Here is a 21,463-nt window from a genome sequence, read left to right on the forward strand (position 1 = left end):
TTGTTAGACAATCGTTACACCGTAATGATTGAAATATACATTTTTTAAAAGGCTGACAATCGTTTTGCCCCGGATTGTTATGGTACTAAAGTTGCCGTCATAATACCGACAGCTATGTGCAAGATACAAACGCAGGGACCACCGATCAGATATAGAAGGCGTCCGAAACGCTTGCGCCCCGAGGGGTCGCGGCAAAACACATTATTATCCGGCCCGTGTACGCGTCTACGGGTTTTAGTAGTCCACCGCCCTTTTGCCAGGCATAATGTCAGTGCGCCGCGAAATGCCGTCGTCAATCATCGTAACGTACCGGACTTCCGGTACTCGGTCATCGTGTGGGGCTTGTTTGTTGATTCAGCAATACTTTTAGTAAGTTAAGAAAATTCGTCAGTTAAATAAAAATTGCAAATTTTAAAAATAAGTACGTCACCAAAAATACACTATGATATTTATATATATATATATATATATATGTATATATATTACCGAGTCCGGTTTCCCAACAAATGTTGCCAGTTTATTGTAGTAGTACTGTAAACATTGCAGGTTTTAATAGAGGAATGCTTATTTTTCATAAGCTATAAATACGCTTTTAATAAGAATCATTTTGCACGTGCCTTCTTATCATAATATCACAATATTACGTCATGATATACACGTGCAATTTTAAAACGTCATATAATTGTTGACGTTTAAAATTACAGGTGCCTTACAGAATTCATTAGTGCATTATAACGCTGCACGTCCTTCACATTGGATTATTAAATTTTTGTTTTTTTTTTACTTCTGCAGTACAATTTTTAAAATAACAACAATTTTCTCACTATGATAAGTTGAATATTCAAATTTAAATTTTACTATCCCTATGCTTTCGAATAAAATATTTGTTCTTTAGCAATTGAACATTAAAAAAAAAAAATAACAAGCTATTTTAAAATAATTGGATGCTGAAACTCTAGATTCTCATTTAAAATACTTCATTGAATAAAATTTTTGTAAATTGATAGTGCAGTTATAACTCAAAAGTTCATTTGAAAACCTTAAATAACTGTTTTAACTATTTTAGCTCTAACAATCATTGAATTGCGCAGTAAGGTTGATATAAATTATCGCATTGTTGATAAGTGTTAAATACTCAATAAATTTCTTATTGATTGACATTCCTAATAAAAGTTAAAGAGAAATTGAGAACAGCTTAACTTAATATTAAAAAATCAAGTTTATATCACATACAAAGCCCTTTATTATATAGATATAATAATTATTATGTTACATTAGTCTACAATGAATTTTCATCAGACAAAAATATACTTTTTAAATTATTTTTTCTCACTGATATTTATGAAAATTTTATAGAAGAAAGTTTGATTTTTTTACCATAACTTTTTTTGTCTCTATTTAGAAGTTTAAAGTTGACAATGTTAAAGGGGAAATTTTATGAGAATCTAAAATATAGTTTTGTTTATATTAATAAGTGTTCATGAACTTATATAATTATTATTAACAGTAAAAATATGAAAAAAAACTTAAAATTGTGTTAAAACCACTTGTTTTTATTTATATTGCATAAATAATTTTAACAGAAATTATAATAGTCATTTCTGTGTAACTTTTAGTGTTTAAAAATATATTGTGTATGTAGACATTAATAAATAAATAACAATGTTATTCTTTAATAATAGTTAACTTAAACATAATTTTAACAACAATCTGAAATTAGTTGTTAAAAAAACTTATTTTTTTCAAAGCTTTAATAATACAGAGTAGTGGAAAATTCACTCCTCCAATATTTCTATTACTATCACTTTTAGCTCATGGGGTTCGGACCCCATTGATCCCCTGTAAATACGCCTTTATATTGAGTAATGGAGTTTGGTTTTTTTTTTCTTCAAAAAAATCTAGTTTTATCTGAGAAAAACAGATTTTTTCAAAAAAAAATTTACAAAGTATATTTGTATAAAATCTAAAAGAAATTTTCATAACTTGACAATTTTATATGGTTATACTTTGAGGGAAGATCAAAAAGAAATAATTTTAACGCTTTATGATACTAAAAAGTTATTTTATTAAAATGAAGATTTTGGAATAAATACTAAAGGTGTATTATACACTTCCACAATGTGACTATCCATTTTCAACCCTTTTTTAAACTTAAAACTGAGTTTTGTTATTATCACATTATAATTCTCTCCCGCTCCCTCATTTAGTAAAAAGGTAACATCATCTTGAAAGTCCTCGTCATTGTAATAGTGTTTGTACACCAAATAATTTCATTTAACAGTAAATCAATTAAAAGACCTAAGGCGTATGGTAAATTTTGTAAGGAGGTTAGAGAAAAAAATACATAAAAGACAAGAAGAAATGTAGCGTATTCCACACAAACATAAGGGTGGCATTAATTTGTTAAAAAGTGGTGCTCTTTATTATTTGCCACATATTTTTCATTAAATAGCAAGTTATAAGTTTTTCAAAGTCCAAAATACATATTTGACGTTTATTGCAGTTTCTTTTTAAATAAAATCAAGCAATTCAATACAAACATTGTGAGCTGTTGACTTTCATAAATTAGTTAACGATATTCAATCTCAATTTTTTAATTTTTAAATAAACTCATTATAGATAATTTCATTACAAAACATTCATTGGAACTGAAAATACGTTTCTGACCTTAACCCTAGTAGCACAGACAGTTTTTTGCAAATTTTTTTTGCTGTCTCTATGGGAAATTTATTGAAAGCATTAAATAGAAAAATAAAAATTTCCCCAATACCAATCACTAAAAGAAAATAAGTAAGATGTCCCCGGTGTATACAAGTTTAGCTATTACACGTTAAATTGTAGCGAACTAGAAGTACAAAGAAGATAATCAAAATTTTCACCAACTTTCCCTTAGATATTGACATATATGGCGGTGATCCATTTATCATAACCACTCAATTATTTACAAAATAAAAATAATTTCGGAAACATTTTTTATATATTTTTTTAGTTATCAATTATTAAATACTTTTTCAGTTTATTTCTTATACCTTATAAGGGTGTCAAATAAATTTTTTTAACGACATTTCATTTAAAAGAATACTAGTATATTATGATGATTTTAATATTATAATATGTATTACTGTATTTATTAACTAAAATTTTTACTTATAGAACAATTAAAGGAAATTTATTACTTACTTCAATAAATAATGTTAACTCAAAATTTGTATGAAAAAAATTATTTTTAAATAAAACTAAAAGTTTTTTTTAACAAATGAATCAGCAATACATTCAAATATTTAAGTTTTATTAATTTTATTTGACAATTTATTTGAAAATTATTATGACATTGAAATTATAACATCAAAATATATTACAATTTAGTACTTATATTATCTATACTTGTTTAACTTTCAATTTAAAAGTTAAGATGATAGTTTTTTATAAGTTAAAACAATGTTTATAAATCCCTATTTTAAAACTTGTTATACTCACAAGGAAATAATGTTTATTTTTACTATTTTTAATTTTTAATCCTTTTATATACGCAACATGTTTCTTAGTGATTTGAGCCAAGTAATTTTTTATGGAATACTTTTCTTAATAAATTTAACATTAAGTTACTTTATTAGCGTGACTAAAAATAGTTGTTATAAGTGATTGTAACAGCATAAATCTCAAGCACCATCTAATCAAATAATTAAAAGCACCTGACATGGTTTTTAACAACTTTTTCAACTTGTTTTAATTTAATTTTTTTATAATTATCATGAAATATTACTTCAATTAGTCAAAGTTAAGATATATTTTGTATTAAATTTATGATTAGTTTTTTCTTGTAACAATTTAAACTTTTGTAAAGTAGAATAAAATATTTTACTCTTATTTAATGTAAGTTTCTCTGGCTTATATAAAAGTTTACACTTTTTTCAACGTTAAAGAACGAATTCCTTTATAGTTGCACCAGACACTAATTTTAAAATATAATATTTTAAAAAAGAAATAGTAAAGAATATTGTTTAATTGTTTTTAATGATTTTAATTTAAATTTTATTTAGACTATAATCATTCATATATTGATTTAGTTTATTGTAAATTGCTGTTTTTACTTTAATCTCGATTTGTAATTTATTTGAAGTAAAACTTTTTATAATGATATATATTACAAAGGCATTAAAAGTTTAAAAAGAATTGTCGGCAAATTGTTGGTTGGTACCTTTAAAGTCTTTATGCGCAAGTTATTGTTGCGTAAATCATAAAAGAAAGATATCCTATATATGCGAGCTGGTACTGATTGGCCATTAGCTCTACATTTATTGAATAGATAGCTATGCATAATGTATAAGATGTGGGTCAATATATTTTGAGTTTCATCGAAGAAATAGTTACTTACCCCATTGAAATAGGCCTTTAGCATTAATGGTTTTAAATAAAAATAAAGCTCGTTGTTGTAATAACAATCTATTGCGTTGTAACACTAATACTTCTACACGCATTAGGCTATTATTTTCTGACCACTATTGTATGACAACTTTATCTGTGTATCTGGAGTAATTATAACTAACCTATGTTTGATTATTACTATGAACAAATATACAAATTTGCAAATTATTTCCATGTATACACTAACACCGTATACAGCTTAAATGATATATAGTACGTACAACATCATTTAACCTGTTTATTTTACGTTGTCACTGACACACACGAACACATCATTAGGAACATGATTCGATCAGTATCGGATGTAGATCATTATGTTGAGTTCTGTAACAAGAGATTTTTTTATTTTAGTTCAGTTCCTCAGAAATCAATTATATAAATGATCAAATTTTTTGGCTAAAGATAAAGTTGAAGAGATTTTATTTTTAGAAATAATTTTTTTATTAGAACCTTGTGTACTTCCCGGATATTATTTCGTATTTTGATTTCTTAAAGTAGTATACCCAAAGCGCACACAAATCATAATAAAATATAATTTTAAGCGGTAAAATCAATATAAAGCAATCTCACCAAAGTGGGTTTACAAGCTTGTGCATTATTATAAGCGCATAATAAAACACAGATCAAGAAAAGGATTTTTTTTGAAAACGGCGTAGTAAAAAATGGATTAATAAACAATATGAATTAACTGATAAAAAAAATATATTCTTTGTAAAAAATCTGCTTTTTTCTTGTATTTATCGTAGTTAGAGTATTTTAATCCGCTTACTATCACTCAAAATTAGAATTATATACATAGTAGCTAAACCAAACATTTGGTACAATAAGCCTCAGTTATTTTTGAATGACTACTTCACACTTGCGTCAGTCTTTACGGTGAAACATTATTTAGTACGGTTTATAGCCATTGATCCTTTTTTTTTTTCAATTAAAAATTCAATGACTTTTTATCACCTTCCCCCCCATGTTTTTCAATTATAAAGGTTTTAACCTTATTCTAATACCTCTGAAACTAATTGAATAAACCTATACCTTGAAAAAACAAAATTGATCCAAAGCTTTTGATTTATTAATTCCAAATAAAGGGTTAAATTTTTTAAGAATACAAAATTTGTATACCAAAATTTTTTGTTTGTGTTTACATTGTATAACTTTATTAAATGTAAACACAAAAACCCGTAAGATAATTTTTCTATACAAAGCGATTTATATACATGTTTTTGGCTTGCTTTTATTACCTGGTATTAAATAAATAGATTATTCTGGAAGCTATAAATTCATCTTACTTTATGTTTAAATTTCCTGTACTTTTTACGCGATCAGTAAAATTACCATAAACAAAATTGTGCGTGGGTCTAAAATTGATGAATTTGTAATTAGTCTTCTACTGAGAAATTAGAATTTAATTGATGAGATTTATTTTCACTAATTCAACAAATGGCTTATGTATACAATATCGGTCACTAATGTTGATCATCAAATACATTTTTGATACTATTAAAATTTTGAACGTATTAGTTAAATGAGAATTTAATTATTAATCATTTATTAACAAACTCATAATAATTAAATAAATTTCTAACAATCAAAAATCTACATTTTACAAACAAAACTATTAATCACAGGTGAAACATAGTTCCAACATTTTTATTAACTACGGGAAACATTTTAATCACTATTTCCAGCAGCGAAATTAATATATAATCATAATTTGCGTGGGCGTAGAATGGAAAAAATCTCTTTCTAAAAAAGCTCCATTAAGTGTTTGTGAAATCCGTAACCATATTTTCTCTTTATATTTTTTATTATTTGACGTCATACAAGAAAATATATAATGGATGATAAATTTAAAATAAAGGTAAAAATGGTGATTATAGCGAAATAAAGTTAGGAATAACAAGCGACCGCTTTTTAATTTTGTTGAAATAGAAATGACTTTTAAATTGCATAATAAACTCAATACTTATTAGTTGTGTAATTCAATAGTGATTTAAATTATTTGAGTTAATCATTCGTACTCATACAGTATATAAACTTTCATTCTACTCTACACGGATAAATATGTTTTCTTGTTAAACTATATTTCTTGTAGTCATAAAAATTCGGATATATCAGTAGTAAACACAAATTAAACAGTTGAAATGTGTCTTTAATAATTAGAAATATAATAACCATAGTAATTATCAAAATTTCACAAAGAATTTTCCTATAGTTTGAAAGTGTTGTCTCTTGAAAAGAATACAACGAGAAGAATTTTTTATTTCTATATATCAAAATAATTTATCCTTTTAAAATTAATTCTCCCGCTTCCCTTTTGATCCATTGTAAATATTTTATTATATGTACTAAAATCGACTGTAACATCAAATATATTATACAAATATAAAAAACAGAAATATGAGTAATCTCATAAAATCTTTAATAAATTGAAGTTCAGTTTATTTTTATAAATATTTAAGTAACGTAAAAGCAATTTTCACTAACAATAGAATTCATTAAACACATCATAATAAAATATAATAATAGTCCAAATATAATAACAAAAACATTTAACTTAGTAAAAATATATTTATTATTTGTTGCTTATTTAAATTTAATTTTATGTTTAAAAAACTATTTATTATTTATGTAGTATTTTCTATCAGTAGATGTCAACATTTAAAAATTGTAGGCTGTGTCCAGATTTTTTTTTTTAAATGTTTTCTAACAAATTTTTAATAAATGCTCTTTTTTATATACAAATGAGGTCTCAACTTTGATGGTCATTGGCCGGAGGTTGGTTATACATAAAATATACATTTTAGGAATTAGATTTTGAATATAAGAATTTAAAAATTGTTTAGAGAGTTATTAATTACTTTTCTATTAAACGTTTTGTAAGTTGCTGATTTAGTTGAGCTTTAATGTATAATTACTACACATTAATTTAATGAATTATACAAATCTTAATACAATCTAGGATAATAAAAAAAAATTAGTAGAAAATAGTTATGAATGTGTTAAAGCTTTCATGGATTGTCTTGTTTCTTGAAGTGCTTGAGGATATATCCATGTTTGCAGTTGAGTTCTGACGTTTCGGACTCATTGCAGAGTCCATCCTCAGAGTGATGGTTGCTAGTCGGTGGCTGCAACTATACTGGCGGCTTATCTTGATAACAGTCTGTTTTTATAAAATTGATAACATCGGGTTTTTGACTAACGTTGTTTACCGTATCTGGGTTTTTGACTAACGTCAAGCAATATAAAATAGTTGTTTATTTGATTTCGATACATGGAAAAATAATATATTTTTTAATGCTAATGTTAAAATTATTTATTTTAAAGTAGAAATGTAAGTAAATTTAAGTTTTAATTTATAAAGAACGAGTAATTTGTATAATGAACATGATCACATTATAATTGAATAAGAAATACAATTTCAAATAATATTATTATTTAAATTATGAACGCAATTTATTACAGACATAAATATAAACCATTCTAAATAAAAATAAATAAAGGATGATTTTCTTTGAATTTGGTTAGCATTATGATCTTAAAAGTTCAGTGTCAGCAAAAATATTTGATAAAATTGTTTTACATAATTCATGCAAAAACAAATAAATATTTATTACTGAATAAAATGACGCCTATCTGCGGTTCATTTAAAATTTGCATTAGAAATACAAAATATTAAAGAATTTAACTAGAAATTAAAACATTATGCATTATTTATGAATGATAACATCATCACAAAGATAAAAATAATATTAAATATTATCTGCAGAGTATAGTACAATTTTACCAAAACTTATTAGCCAAAATATACTATTTGGTGTAAACATTTTATTAGTTACTTATAAATAGTATAATTTAAAATTTTTCTTTTGGATCCTAGAAAATAACTGAGATTTTTACATGGTTATACTACGAAATGAGAATTTTAAAGAATTCTTTTACTGGTATTTCTAAATATTTTTCTCTTAGCGCTTCTCCTTTTAAATAATATAGAATGGTTGGTGTAACAATAAGGGTAATAGTACAAGACACCATTAATTGTTTGAAATTGATATCATGGCCATTGGTGGAATCTAATTTCAAAATACTTGGAATTCGATGCCTTTTTCAACACACAAATACTTAGTCTATTATTTTACAACTCAAAAATATTCAAGTTTTACAACAGAATACAATAAACTAATAGTTATACCAGGAAATGATATAACATCAAAAATTCAAATAGCCTATAATATAATATTTTTATATTATGTGCTATCTGGATTTTTTTTTATTATCACACGCTTGTAATATATTTTTCGTCAAGTATAGCTGTGTCAATTAAAAAATAATCAAATTTAAATAATTTTTAGTACTATATTAAAATTTTAAACTTTTAATTTTGCTTTTTCAATAATTTGTATTATATGCTATGTATTATTATAAGTAAATTAATTGAGTCGTTTTGAATTCTGTTGTAAGTAAATGAAACACAAACTCAATTATGGTTTCACAAGGGCTACTAATATCTCATTCAAAATATATTTTACAATTTTGTGAGTGATGTACAACAGTAGGTATCTTATATTAAATGTTCATGAATAATGTTCAAAAGATGTGATAATGGCATTTTTAAAAATACAAGAGTATATAATTAAACTGAGCAGACAAACCTAAACTCAAATTAATATATCCGTAACAAAAATGTACATTACACTGTGAATTAGACGAGGGTGTATTACATATTTATGATAAATTTTATTAAAACTTGATAATATTAAAAATGTCACTACTCTTGATACTAAGCTAAGGCCTAATTAGAATATTTTAAATTAAGCTTTTAAAGTTCAATGAGCTTGTTTTCATATCTTAAAGTTAAATTTGGAGAAATATTGTTGTATAATTTTGTTAGATTTCTTTGTGGTTAACAGTACAAATAAAGTTTTAATTTTTTTTTTGAACCTAACATTTTAGTGATAAAGTCCTACCTGAATGTATACACTGAAATTTATAAATAAACATTTTGCATAAAATAATTGTTTGACTATGATTAGATTCATTTCCTCATTTAGTTTTCTTTTTTTAACTAAAAATCTACCTTTTCAAATATATTAAAATGTATATAGCTTAGATGTTCAATACCAAATAGAAGAACCATTACATAGTCTAAAATTAAAAATTGTTTAACAAAAATAAGCAAAGTGGTTTTTAGAATTGTTATCCCAGGAATACTTCAAGATACCCTGCAGTGTGTCAAAATAACTCCTAGGTGTTGTAGATTTTATTTCATTTTATACTTAGTAGTTTTTAACGTTTTAACTTAAATATCATGCTGTCACATTTTAGTATATTGAAGTGTAACATTAAATGAAAATATGCCACAAAAATATACTTCCTTAGATTAGTAATAGAAAAATATTCAAAAGAAAAATTATAATTTTTGCTATTGAGTCATTTGAAATAAATGAACTTAAACAAAACTCTTTTGTTATATCAAAGTGATATTTTGTTCTAATTATGCATTAAGTAACTTAAAATAAAGTTAAAATTTTATAAATAAAACATTATAAATTACCAAAACTTATTACAAGTGACAATTTGTGAAATGTTCTTTATTAAAATTTTAACAAAAATCGTACAACCGACATTATTTCATAGTTTCATTACTTACATAAAAGCGTGTGTTGAAGAATAATGACCACTTATAAGTAGAGTGGTTCAAAAGATTTGAAGACAAAGTACCCTCGAAGACCTCGTTGTCGTATGCATAAAGCCTTTTGAATGACTTCAAGAATTAGTATTGATACTATGTAGGTAATGTACTTATTGTAGACAATACATCAAGTTGATTTCAAAAGAATTTGAAAATATATGTTTATTGTTATTTTATACAAAATAATGAATACAACTGCATAGTTTTTTTAATATATATATATTTAATTACAATATAGCAATGAATATGTATATTTTTTCATATTAACAAAACCTGTTAGTCAATAATTAAAATCATAATATAAATCAAACGCTTTAGAAACTCTATTTGGATAAAAGTTAATTTACTTAGTATGTAAATTAATTCAAGTATTTTACAAAAACAATGTAAATATTTTGCAAATATACTATCACTGAAAAATGTATAGATGTACTTTTAAATTTGTAATCTCTTATTTTTTATCTAGTACATAGAAATATATAAAAGTTTAAATATTAACCGTGAGTTTTTATGATAATTAAACTTTAATTAAAATATTAGGAATTAAAATTATCGTATACAACCAAATTATAATAACACTAAAAATTTCATATAAGTTTGATGTTCGTTTACATGTATTTTTAAAGAAGTACTATAAAATTTTAAATAAATATCTGATAAATGCAACTTATATAATATTTGAGTTTACATATTATGTAAACTCAATTTAACTACCATGACTTCTACTAAGTTGACTTTGTAAACCTAATTTAAAAAAATAAAATATTACAAAAATAAATATGTTACTTCGAAGTTGGTACATTAATTTTTGGATAACCCTTTTGTTATTGATAAATGTGATTGTATAGTTCGTGTTTGTTATTAAATTTACAGTCGCGTGCATAATATTTTAAACGTTCTTGTCAATTAATTTTATATAGCTATCGTGAATTTTTTATTGAACTTTGCTGACATCATTTTGTACTTTTAACAGCAAAACAGGTTAATGTTTTTGAAGTAATCGTTACTATAACTATTAAAGCTGATTTTCTTCACTGATTTCAAGAGTTTAGATGCAAATTTACAGATCGTAGAATATATTCTACAAACTTCTGCTAATAGGTACTTTCTGATTACGAAAATCTCCAGTGAGTATATATTTAAGGAACGTAGACATCTAATCAGAGCCAACGAAAGTAAAATTATGCCTTAAGCAACCGTTATATGAATGCCTTTTTTATACTTGTAATACAAAAGTTTTGGCGTCCCTTAGCGTTAAAGACACCAATGATGTCTACAGCAATTGCGTAAGTCGTCATATCCCAAAATCGGCCTTGCATATGATATAATTACATATATACACTGGCCGAACTCAAACCGACATTTTTGGATGGTTTTCAAAAAATAAATATATGCGCTAAAAAAAGTTTAGATTAATTAAAATGTGCCGTCTATCAATGTATCGATAAATCACAGTAGTCAAATTGTAGTGGATATTAATAGAGCACACAAAAACTATTCTTTTAAACAATTAATGAATGAAAAATTTATGTCTTCATTAATTTAAACTGTTAAGCATATTTACATACTATTTATACATGAACACAATCCACTCATTTATTTTAGCCAATGAATTTTATGATTTAGGATTTAAAACAATTTTTCGGATAAAAGAAATGAAATAATTTTATTAAAAAAATCATTATTGTTTCTAGAAACCATGGGTTGATGATGATAATGGCCGTTACGGAGCATAACTAAAATAAGAACAATTCAAAACATGTTCAACCCACCCAAACTTCACCAACATGATTTTAACTTACTGCCCCCTGATGCCGGTGGTTTTATGGCCATCATGGCCAGTTTAATCGAGAGCACGGTGAATGGTGGCAGTGCCATGGATGCCGGTGAAGACCACAGGGGCATCAAGAATAGCACTTCGCCGTTCGGTACGGCAGAGAGAAACTTGTTCAACTTCAGTATTAAATACGCACTGGATGCAATATTCGACCATCAAATGAACTCGCACAGAGTACTGGTGCTATATTTGGAAGTTGCCATCATCGTCGTGTATGGAATATTATTCGTCGTGGGGTTGATAACGAACGGATTAGTATGTTTCGTAGTGTTCCGGCAGTGTGGCAAAAAGAATGTGCCCAGCCAAGGACCGTCTCCTCGAAATTTATACATAGTTAATTTAGCATTTGCTGATATAATCATGTGTATGGTTTGTATACCGTTCACTTTGTGGGCTCTCATGTCCAGACGTTGGACATGGGGTTTGATCATGTGCAAGACTGTTCCGGCTGCTCAAGGAGCTAATATCACTGTATCAGCATGCACAATAACGGCCATTGCTCTCGACAGGTAATATATATTTTTTTTAATCGTATTAAAAATGTACACCGTGATCGTTAAAGGTTGAAACGGTATCGATTACCGTCTCTTATATTAAATAATAATTCGCGTATAAATAATCCAAATCTTTTATTTTCACTCTTGGAAATTATTACTTTATATACACAAGTTTAATTTAAAAACACAATAAAATATACACACACATATATATATATATATATACCTTAGTGTTTTTTCCAATCAGATACTTTAATAATTATATTCGATGACACTGCATATTTACACAGCGTTGCGGCTGGTGAGCTTAATTAAGCGCCCAGTCGTTCGGACGTCATGTTATAGTCCTGAAAAGAACCGTTTAAAATACTGACTTCTATTAACAAGGTACCAATGTTGGTGGTTGTGGTTTGGCTAAAGCTTGTCTTCAAGAATGTCGTCTTTCTCCAAGAAAAGTTGTGATTTCACCTTATTACTCGTTTATCTAAATGAAGTGAGCCAGCGTGGTGGTCAAATAAATTACTGCGCCGTCAAACTCACCACCTCATATGTCGTGCGCGTGTACAACGATGATCGGCCCGGTAACCTTTACTTTACTTATTTTTATTCTTCCGCTAGATAGCGGTAGCGGCGCGTTCACTTGTTTGGTATTGAATGTGTATTGTGTATACACATGCTTACTATACGTGTTTAGGGAAGTGCTCCGTATAAAAGTAAGACACTCGTTTAATTAGGATCTATTGAACGTCTTCAATTTTCATAAAGAAAAATATTGTTTGAATCAAAAAACTCTATGATTGTTAAATAATTTTATTTTTCATTTCTTTAGGGATAAAAGCTTAAATTTTAATTTTCTTTAATGGGAACCTCTACTTTGATAATATTCGATACTTCAATAGAAAAAAAAATACAAACAGCTTTGTCCTTTTATTTTATTTTTTATTCACTCGACTGATTGCGTTTTAAAATTGTTTAAAGATTCGGATTTAAAATTCATTAATAATTTGAGTTTTATAAAACTGAAGGCAACAATAATACTTTTCGATGGGTCATAAATTATTATCGATATTTATTCTTGTTGTCGTAAGTGATAGATATGATAACAATAATTGTCAATAAAAACTTGTACATGTGATAGTCTAAAGAAATTATAATTACTGTATGCTATTTAGCAAATAATCAATAGAAAATTGCTAAAACTTTTCAAGCAATAACAGTAGAACGGTTCATCATCGTATAGAAAATATGATGAGAATAAAATTGTTTGTAATTTTTTTTCTATCAGATAATTACACTAAAAATAAGTAGTTATATTAACGAAAATGATATTTTAGACTTTTAACCAAAAAAAAAATTATTTAACTTTACATTATTGTAAACATTTTTGAAAAAAAAAAACAATTTTCGCTTTATAAAAATTTTAAATTTTCAATAGGATTCGAGAAAATGAGTTTCTTATTCTTAATCGATCACACTGTATGAGTGTTGTAAGGCAAAAAAAAAATGAGATTATGATACAACGTTGGTAGTCACAGCGTACTCGGCTGACACTACGGTTCTATCGAGGGTATTGTAAAGACATTGTTATAGGAAGTTTAGAAGAATAACGGCAAGGTATAAGGTGCAAGATATAAGTACTTCAATTATACAAGGGAGGTAGCAAAGTATGAAGTGCAGACACGAGTACTTGAGTCAGGTAAGGAGAGGAGAAACAAGGTAGGTAAGGCGACAAGAATGAACAAACTCTTGACGTAAGATTGAAAGTCTTACAGCGACAACCGAGTACTGAGATTGACGTTTTGACAATAAAACTTGATGTGCTTACTGAAGTCTGCTGACCACAATGGGCAGATTTAAATATTTAAATGATTGCGTAGTTGTATATTTCTATTTAATTGTCAAGTCATCAGTCGCCAGTGGTGGAAGTGTTTCCTTAATTTGCTATTATATTTTCTATAATTATTAAAAAAATATCGATGACGTGACAACATACATAAATATATTTATAAGAACAATTTCAATGGTGCAACGATTTCCTAAATCGAATCAAATTCCGCTTAAGTATTTTATTTACTATAAAATTTTAACTCTTCGTAAAGGTTCATAAATATTTCGTTTTCAATGAAATAATTTGCAAGTAAGAAATATTAATTATTAAATAGAATGATTTCTTGAAATAGATTCAGGTAGATTAATTTTTACTGCTTATATTACTAATTACAAAACAAATATGCTATTAGTATCCTATTAATTATTAACAATATAAAAACATAAATCATTTGCTTCAATAGATATTTGTTTTTGCACTAATAAATTTATTATCAGCTCAATTTGGAATTTAATCAAATACATTTACTAAATTTTTAATTCACAAAATAGCTTCATTGGAAAATACTGACAACTATGACAATTAATCAATTATTTTAAGTTAGATTTACTAATGTATTAAAAATAATCTTATTTATTTATTTAAGGTGTTCTTTACAAACACCAATGAAAAATAAATAAAAAGAAAACTAATATTTGCAAAATACATATACATGTTTTTGGAAATTAATTTTTTCTTAAATAAATCTTAATTATTCTAATTTATTAATTATATTAGTTAACACTGATTTCATCTAAAAACTAAAAATAAATAATTAAATACTTTAGACTGAAACCGTTAAGTGGGGAGGATGTCAAACCCTCATTGATCAGTCTCTATTCCTCACATTCTTCATTGACAACCCTTCAAATATCAGACTTCAGTGGCTTGGACAATAATATTTAATTGGACATTCACGACCGCTTATTCTGATCGAATGAATTCAATATGGCTGACGTTACCTCACTCACTGCTTTTGAAACTAAATGATCAGCTATTTTAGTATAACAGTCCTGTCACTCTGGGACATAGGTAGTGTGCATTACATAAATTCTTCGTTATATGTTTATATCATCAAAAATTACACCAATATATTGAGGTTTATTTTAGTAATTAGTACATAAAAAATTACATTTATTTGAACTTACGGATAATATTAATGAAAAATATAATTGATAAAAGCTTAAAGTAATTTTGCAGAATTGATTTATCTTATAAAAAATATAGTAAACGTCTAATAATAATTTTAACAATTTTATCTAAAAACATCAACCATAATATTTAATAAAAACAAAAACTTCAGTCTAATTTCAATGTTTTCCTTAAAAAAATGTTATTATAGTAATTATAAGAGGAACAATTATTAAATTACATACAACTAGTGATGTACGAATTTCCAGAAAAATAATTTCGAAAATATCCTGGATACAATTCCCCAGAATATTGTCATCTTTTATATTTTGTTTAAAGTTTTAAATATATAAATTAACTTGCAGTAGCAAATGTCTCTAATATCAATTACACTATACCCAAAAATATTTATTACCAATATTAAATACATTCTTAATTAAATTATTTTTAATTAAGTTACTAAACATATTAAACTTTATTAAATCTAATTTTATACACTATCACTAATACACTATGTTTAGTTTCAATTGTTTGAGAGGTGAACCAAGTACTTAGGTCCGCATGCTATTGTGCTATTATACTAATTTTATTTTTACAATCATCTTAAATTTAATATATTTCTTATTAAAAAAGCCGAAGAATTAACTGACCAAGACATGAAAAAGAAAAGAAAAAGACAGGCTTATATATGAAGTATCAACGTGGAAACCTTATGGAACAAAACCAAGAGGATGCCCAAGATTCGAGAGAGATCGAGTTTGGGACAATCCTAAGATGTTAGACGTCAGAGATATAGAAGTATTAGCGATGGTCAGAGAAGCGTGAAGAAAGTGATGATGGACAATCAGGCTTGGATTAAGCCTATAAAAAAAATATATATATATATATATATATATATATATATATATTTAATGATTGTCACAGAATGCAATCAATTGATGTGAAATGAAGTACTTTTGACCAATCATTTTTCTCTCTAACTATCCTTTAAACATATACAGTTATAAGCCGTATGTATTTAATTTACACATTTTTTCTAGAGGGATATTCCTCTAAGGCAAGGAAAACTTTCCGGGAGAGTTGTCCGTAAATAATCCTAGCGGCATATCACTGCATACAACAACCTTAATTACATAGACATTACATCAATAGTTGAGAAAGAATAAAATCAATACCTTTCTAAAATATATACATACATATTGAATGTACGTTACATTAGCATCAAGTGCTAAATATTTTTCTATAGTGTAAATAGAAATTTTGTATTCGCACTACAGAAAATGAAATTTTGTTGTCTCATTATTTCTAAAGTCTATAAATAAAATTCAAATATATATTTGTAGTTATGACTTATTTCTTTCTTTGAGTCATAATGAGGTTGCGTCAAGTCGACAGCCGATGTAAAAATTCTGTTAAATCAATAAGGTAGAGCCGACCCCAAATAGTTTGGTAGAGTCTAAGGAGATAATGTATTTTAGTTATAATTTAACTACTTTAAATAAAATGAAGATTAAATATGATTAAAACTCATTCATCTGCAACAACAATTGTTTTTTACTTTCAAAATCATAAATGCGTTAATATTTTTTCTTGTATTGATTCAAGGTAGAAATCATGCCGAATACGGATATAGTTTACACATTATAAAATTTTATGTTAATTGAAATCGTTCGTATAAGAAATTTCATCAAATACATTTGTTATAGTCAAATATGGCAAGTAACGTCTTGCTAAGTTATGGATTACGCGATTTAATATACATAATATACTATATTAATTAAAACAAAATTATCAGCTTTTCTATAAACTAATTTCTGCTAAATATACTGTTATTACTCAGTCATTAAAATTTAAGATTTCTATTAGCATATTAAGTGTGTAAGGTGTTAAAGAAAACACCGTTTTATCTCATAAGATAAAATGTTAATTGATATTCAAATTATATTTTTCTAGAAGGGAGTAGGATTATAACGCTTAGTAAATACGTATATGCAAGTAATTTGTCATGTATTTAATATTGTTAAAAAAGTTTTCAAAATTAGACATATAACTTATAAAATCAAATATAAAATCATGTTGTTATTTTTATCTTTGCAAGTGTTTTTGCTCTAATTTTTATAACAAAAAATAATAAAAAAACCTGAGCTGTTAGTTTAAGAAAAAAAATAGACAATTTGGTAAACAAATCTTCAATCCGTTTCAAATAGTATTTAATAATCATTTTTTTAACAAAAGCTAAAAGTAATTACGAAACCATTTCACTTACAAACTATGTTCTTTGCAGTTTTTATTCTCAGAATTTTTTCTAAATCATCCAAATGTGTTTTTTCACTAATATGTTGTTAAAAAAATATTAAATTTTAAATAACTTATTATATTATCTAAAAAATCTTTATACTCTTATTTTATTATCATCTGTATTGAATGTTCTCATAAACAGTAGTTAACTATATTTTAAACCATACCTCATTGAACAGATTTTTTGTAATTAGCTGTCATAAACAAATTAATTTTAATTAAAAAGCATTTATTTGTTTTTATTGTCATTTTGAATACATAAGTCAATGTTGGAATGATATTTATTTTTCAAGTGTGATAACTGTTCTACTCATTGACAATACTACATATCTAATTGTCTTTTAAAATAAAGCTTAGCGCTTAAAGTGTTTTGCCGGCGTCCTATATAGGCAATTAAACTACATACTTGTATTTCTTAAAATAAATTGAAAATCCTACGAAAAACAACTGATATGAACTTAAAATTTTATATTGTGTTTATAAAGAAACGAATGAGCATTTTGCTAAACTTATACTATTATGTTCAAATAATCTAGAGAACAACACATTCATTTTATGACGAATAAAAATAAACAGTTTAATTTTTTTTAATAAATTCTCAATTAATATGTATTTTTCAATCAAACGATATTTGCAATTTAGCAAATTCTATTGAATAAAATTGTTTTCATATTGATGTTTATCATAATATTTAAGATAATATATTAATTTTCCATTAGAAAATAGGACATTTTTTCTTTTTTTGAAATGAACTTTGATAAAATATCAAAATACAAATTATAAATTATAAATTTTTTGCTGATGTAAAAACAACACATTCATTTAGTATTTATGCAATTAATTTACTATAACTTCCAAAGAAAATCGTAAAAGAAACCTGATGATATTGACTTTAATTCAAAATAACAATTGACATTTCTTGGGTTAAAGTTATGAAGGAATTAAATCAGGTCGCAGAGACACTGCTCTATCTATTTAATTTCTTCTAGAATACAATATTATTTTTTATAAAACAATTTAAATGAAAAATACATTTGAATACCGTTTGTTTGACCTACTATTTCACAATCATAAAATGATACAAATATCTAAAAAATAACGCATTAAGTATTATGTTTCCAACTAAAAGAGGAATAATTAAAATTTAAATAAATTGTTCGCTAAAAATACTTAAGATACTATATGACGTTAAAAAAATGTATAAATTGAATAATATTATATTATTTATAGTTAATATATCCTTTCATATTTATTCTTACTATTCAATCTATATAAATTATGGTTCAATTCTGTATAAACATTTTTATCGATTAACAACGTACGTAATATTTTTTTTAGTCAAACTGAAAAATGAAGTGTTATTTGAAGTTTGATCAATAATACATAAAAATAAATGATTTATAATATTAAGCTACATTATATTGCAGTAGAAAAAATATTTTTATGTTAAGCGATAAATTTATGATAAATATATAAATTAACAATAATGCAATAGTTTTATCAAAAAGTACATTGACAGAAACTTAAATAGTAATACTGTTTTTGTGGTTTTTGGTAAATCACAGACTACATATAGATAAAGTATTAAGATATATTTTTTTCAATAAATTTTTTCTGGGCATAGTTTTATCTCAACATTTTAATTAACACAACAAATTAAATAAGTGTTAAGCTTGTTTTTTAATTCTGTCAATGGCTAATACTAATTATACATATAAAATATTTATACCTTACTCAGCGTTTATAAACTCCGAGTAAATTTATTAGGCAGTAAGCTTTTAAGTAAACAATTATAAAGATTAATTACAACTGTCAATTTAACTATGATTAGTCCTAACAATACATGTGATATTTTAAAATTTTTTCCATTGATTAGACATAAAAAGCCAAATTCTGTTTAAGTTATAAAAAAAAAGTTATTTATATATCAACTTTTTTTTTTTGAGGTAATTAGGAATTAGGTTTTGACTTGCTTAAAAACAAATATATGTATATATTTTTATAAGAATCATGTTTTAATATTTCAAACCAAATTATGCTCTATTAAAAAAAATAATTATAACCTTCTATATAAGTTACGTAGTTTAAATCAAAATTAAAATTTTTACAAAATGTACGTTCAATTACAACTCTATAAAGAAAACTTTTATTCATTTTTCTATAAATTTCACAATAATAGATCGATTTTATTAAATTTCTTACATGGAATTTCAATAGTATTTTAAGAAGGAATTATTTAAAAAAATACATTATTATATATTGTTTGCAACAAATAACTAGTAACTGAAATACTAAACGAATTTGACAAGACAGAAATCAATAACAAAATATTTTCGAATGTCAATATGAATTGACTTTTTGAGACATTCTATGAGAAATTTTATATATATCTTGATTTATTATTTCAGATAGATAAATAAATTATCTTTTTAAAATCTATTTTACCACTACAACAATGAATATTTTAATTATTAATAATGCTGAATATAGCACATTTTCTAATCTAAAAAATTCATTAAATTAGGACTAGAAACCGAAATAATTTTCAAAATTCTTATATATAGTAAATTAGTTTATCTATATGGAATTTTTTTGGTATATGTTAAAAAAGTGATTGTAGAATCCAACATTATTATAAGGCCACTTTGAAATCTTAATTGAATTTGAATTATTTATTGACTTTAAAAAAGTTTAAAAACCGAAATTAACCGAACAAAAAATGTATTGGTCCAATTATTAGTTTGGTTAAGGCTTTAAAAGTGATTTTATATCTGAAAATTAATAAAGTAAATACTGTAAAGTAGATTTAATAAATGTAAATACTATAGTAAAGTATGGTTACTAATTTTAAATTTAATATTTTGCTTTAAGTGACAATGTGTCTCTGTCGATGAAGAAGTAAGTAATAATGCTAAAATAATAGACTTTCTCATGCGGTAGGAATATTGGGCATAAGTCTCAACAATAAAATAAAATATGCGGTGAAAATGTATTTTATTTTTATTTGGAAATGGCAGTAAAAAGTTTCGTTGAGTAAATCCACCTTAGAAAAAAATCCTAAGAATGATCCTTGCTGAGTATTTTTTTTTTAAATTTTTCATTCTCAGTTATGATTTTCACGATATCTAACCGATAAAAAGACGCTGTCCTTTCTTTTTTTTTTTGATAATTTATACATAAATCATGAAAGAAAAAAATGACACCTATAGCTGTCATCAAATAAAAAGAACCAAGAAAATCTAACAAAATTGTTCTCTTCAAAAACTCATCAATTTATAAAAATAATAACATAAAAATTAAAATATACAGATATCCCAAAAATATTATCAGCCAATGGTTTGGTAATTTATTATAAGTTACTAATCTAGGGAAAATTCTAAAATATGTCAAAAATCATGCACTTTTGTGTGCATAGAAATAAATAAATATCTATATTTTTTAACAAAATAACAAACAAACGACAAATAAATTTGTCAAGTAAATAATTTGAAATTAAATGGGTTGGTAAAATCATAAAATTGTTTGATAAATATCTAATAGTGATAATTATACAGGTCGTTATTATAATTCTTGGAGAATAAAAATATAAAATTTTTTTTAGTTACTCTTAACTATATATTGTAATGTGTTGTTGCCGAGGTTATACTTCAAGGAGGTGGGAGAAGTATCGCATTAGAGAAATACACTACACTTTCAGTATACATTTAGAAAATGTTAAT

The 21,463-nt window shown here is 25.3% G+C and overlaps 1 protein-coding gene across 1 annotated transcript in view; it reads left to right on the forward strand.

Annotated features, from left to right (window-relative positions):
• Positions 1-223: 223 nt before the first annotated feature.
• The window catches only part of LOC126906931 (neuropeptide Y receptor type 5-like), a 42,104-nt gene continuing 20,864 nt past the window's right edge, over positions 224-21,463 (forward strand). The window contains exons 1-2 of the mRNA XM_050687880.1: positions 224-369; positions 11,809-12,460. Coding sequence (XP_050543837.1) covers positions 11,874-12,460 — 587 coding nt within the window. The 5' untranslated portion in view covers positions 224-369; positions 11,809-11,873. The remainder of the gene's footprint in view (positions 370-11,808; positions 12,461-21,463) is intronic.

This window comes from Daktulosphaira vitifoliae, unplaced genomic scaffold, assembly GCF_025091365.1.
Source record: "Daktulosphaira vitifoliae isolate Bord-2020 unplaced genomic scaffold, ASM2509136v1 Scaffold_5, whole genome shotgun sequence".
Lineage (NCBI taxonomy): Eukaryota > Metazoa > Arthropoda > Insecta > Hemiptera > Phylloxeridae > Daktulosphaira > Daktulosphaira vitifoliae.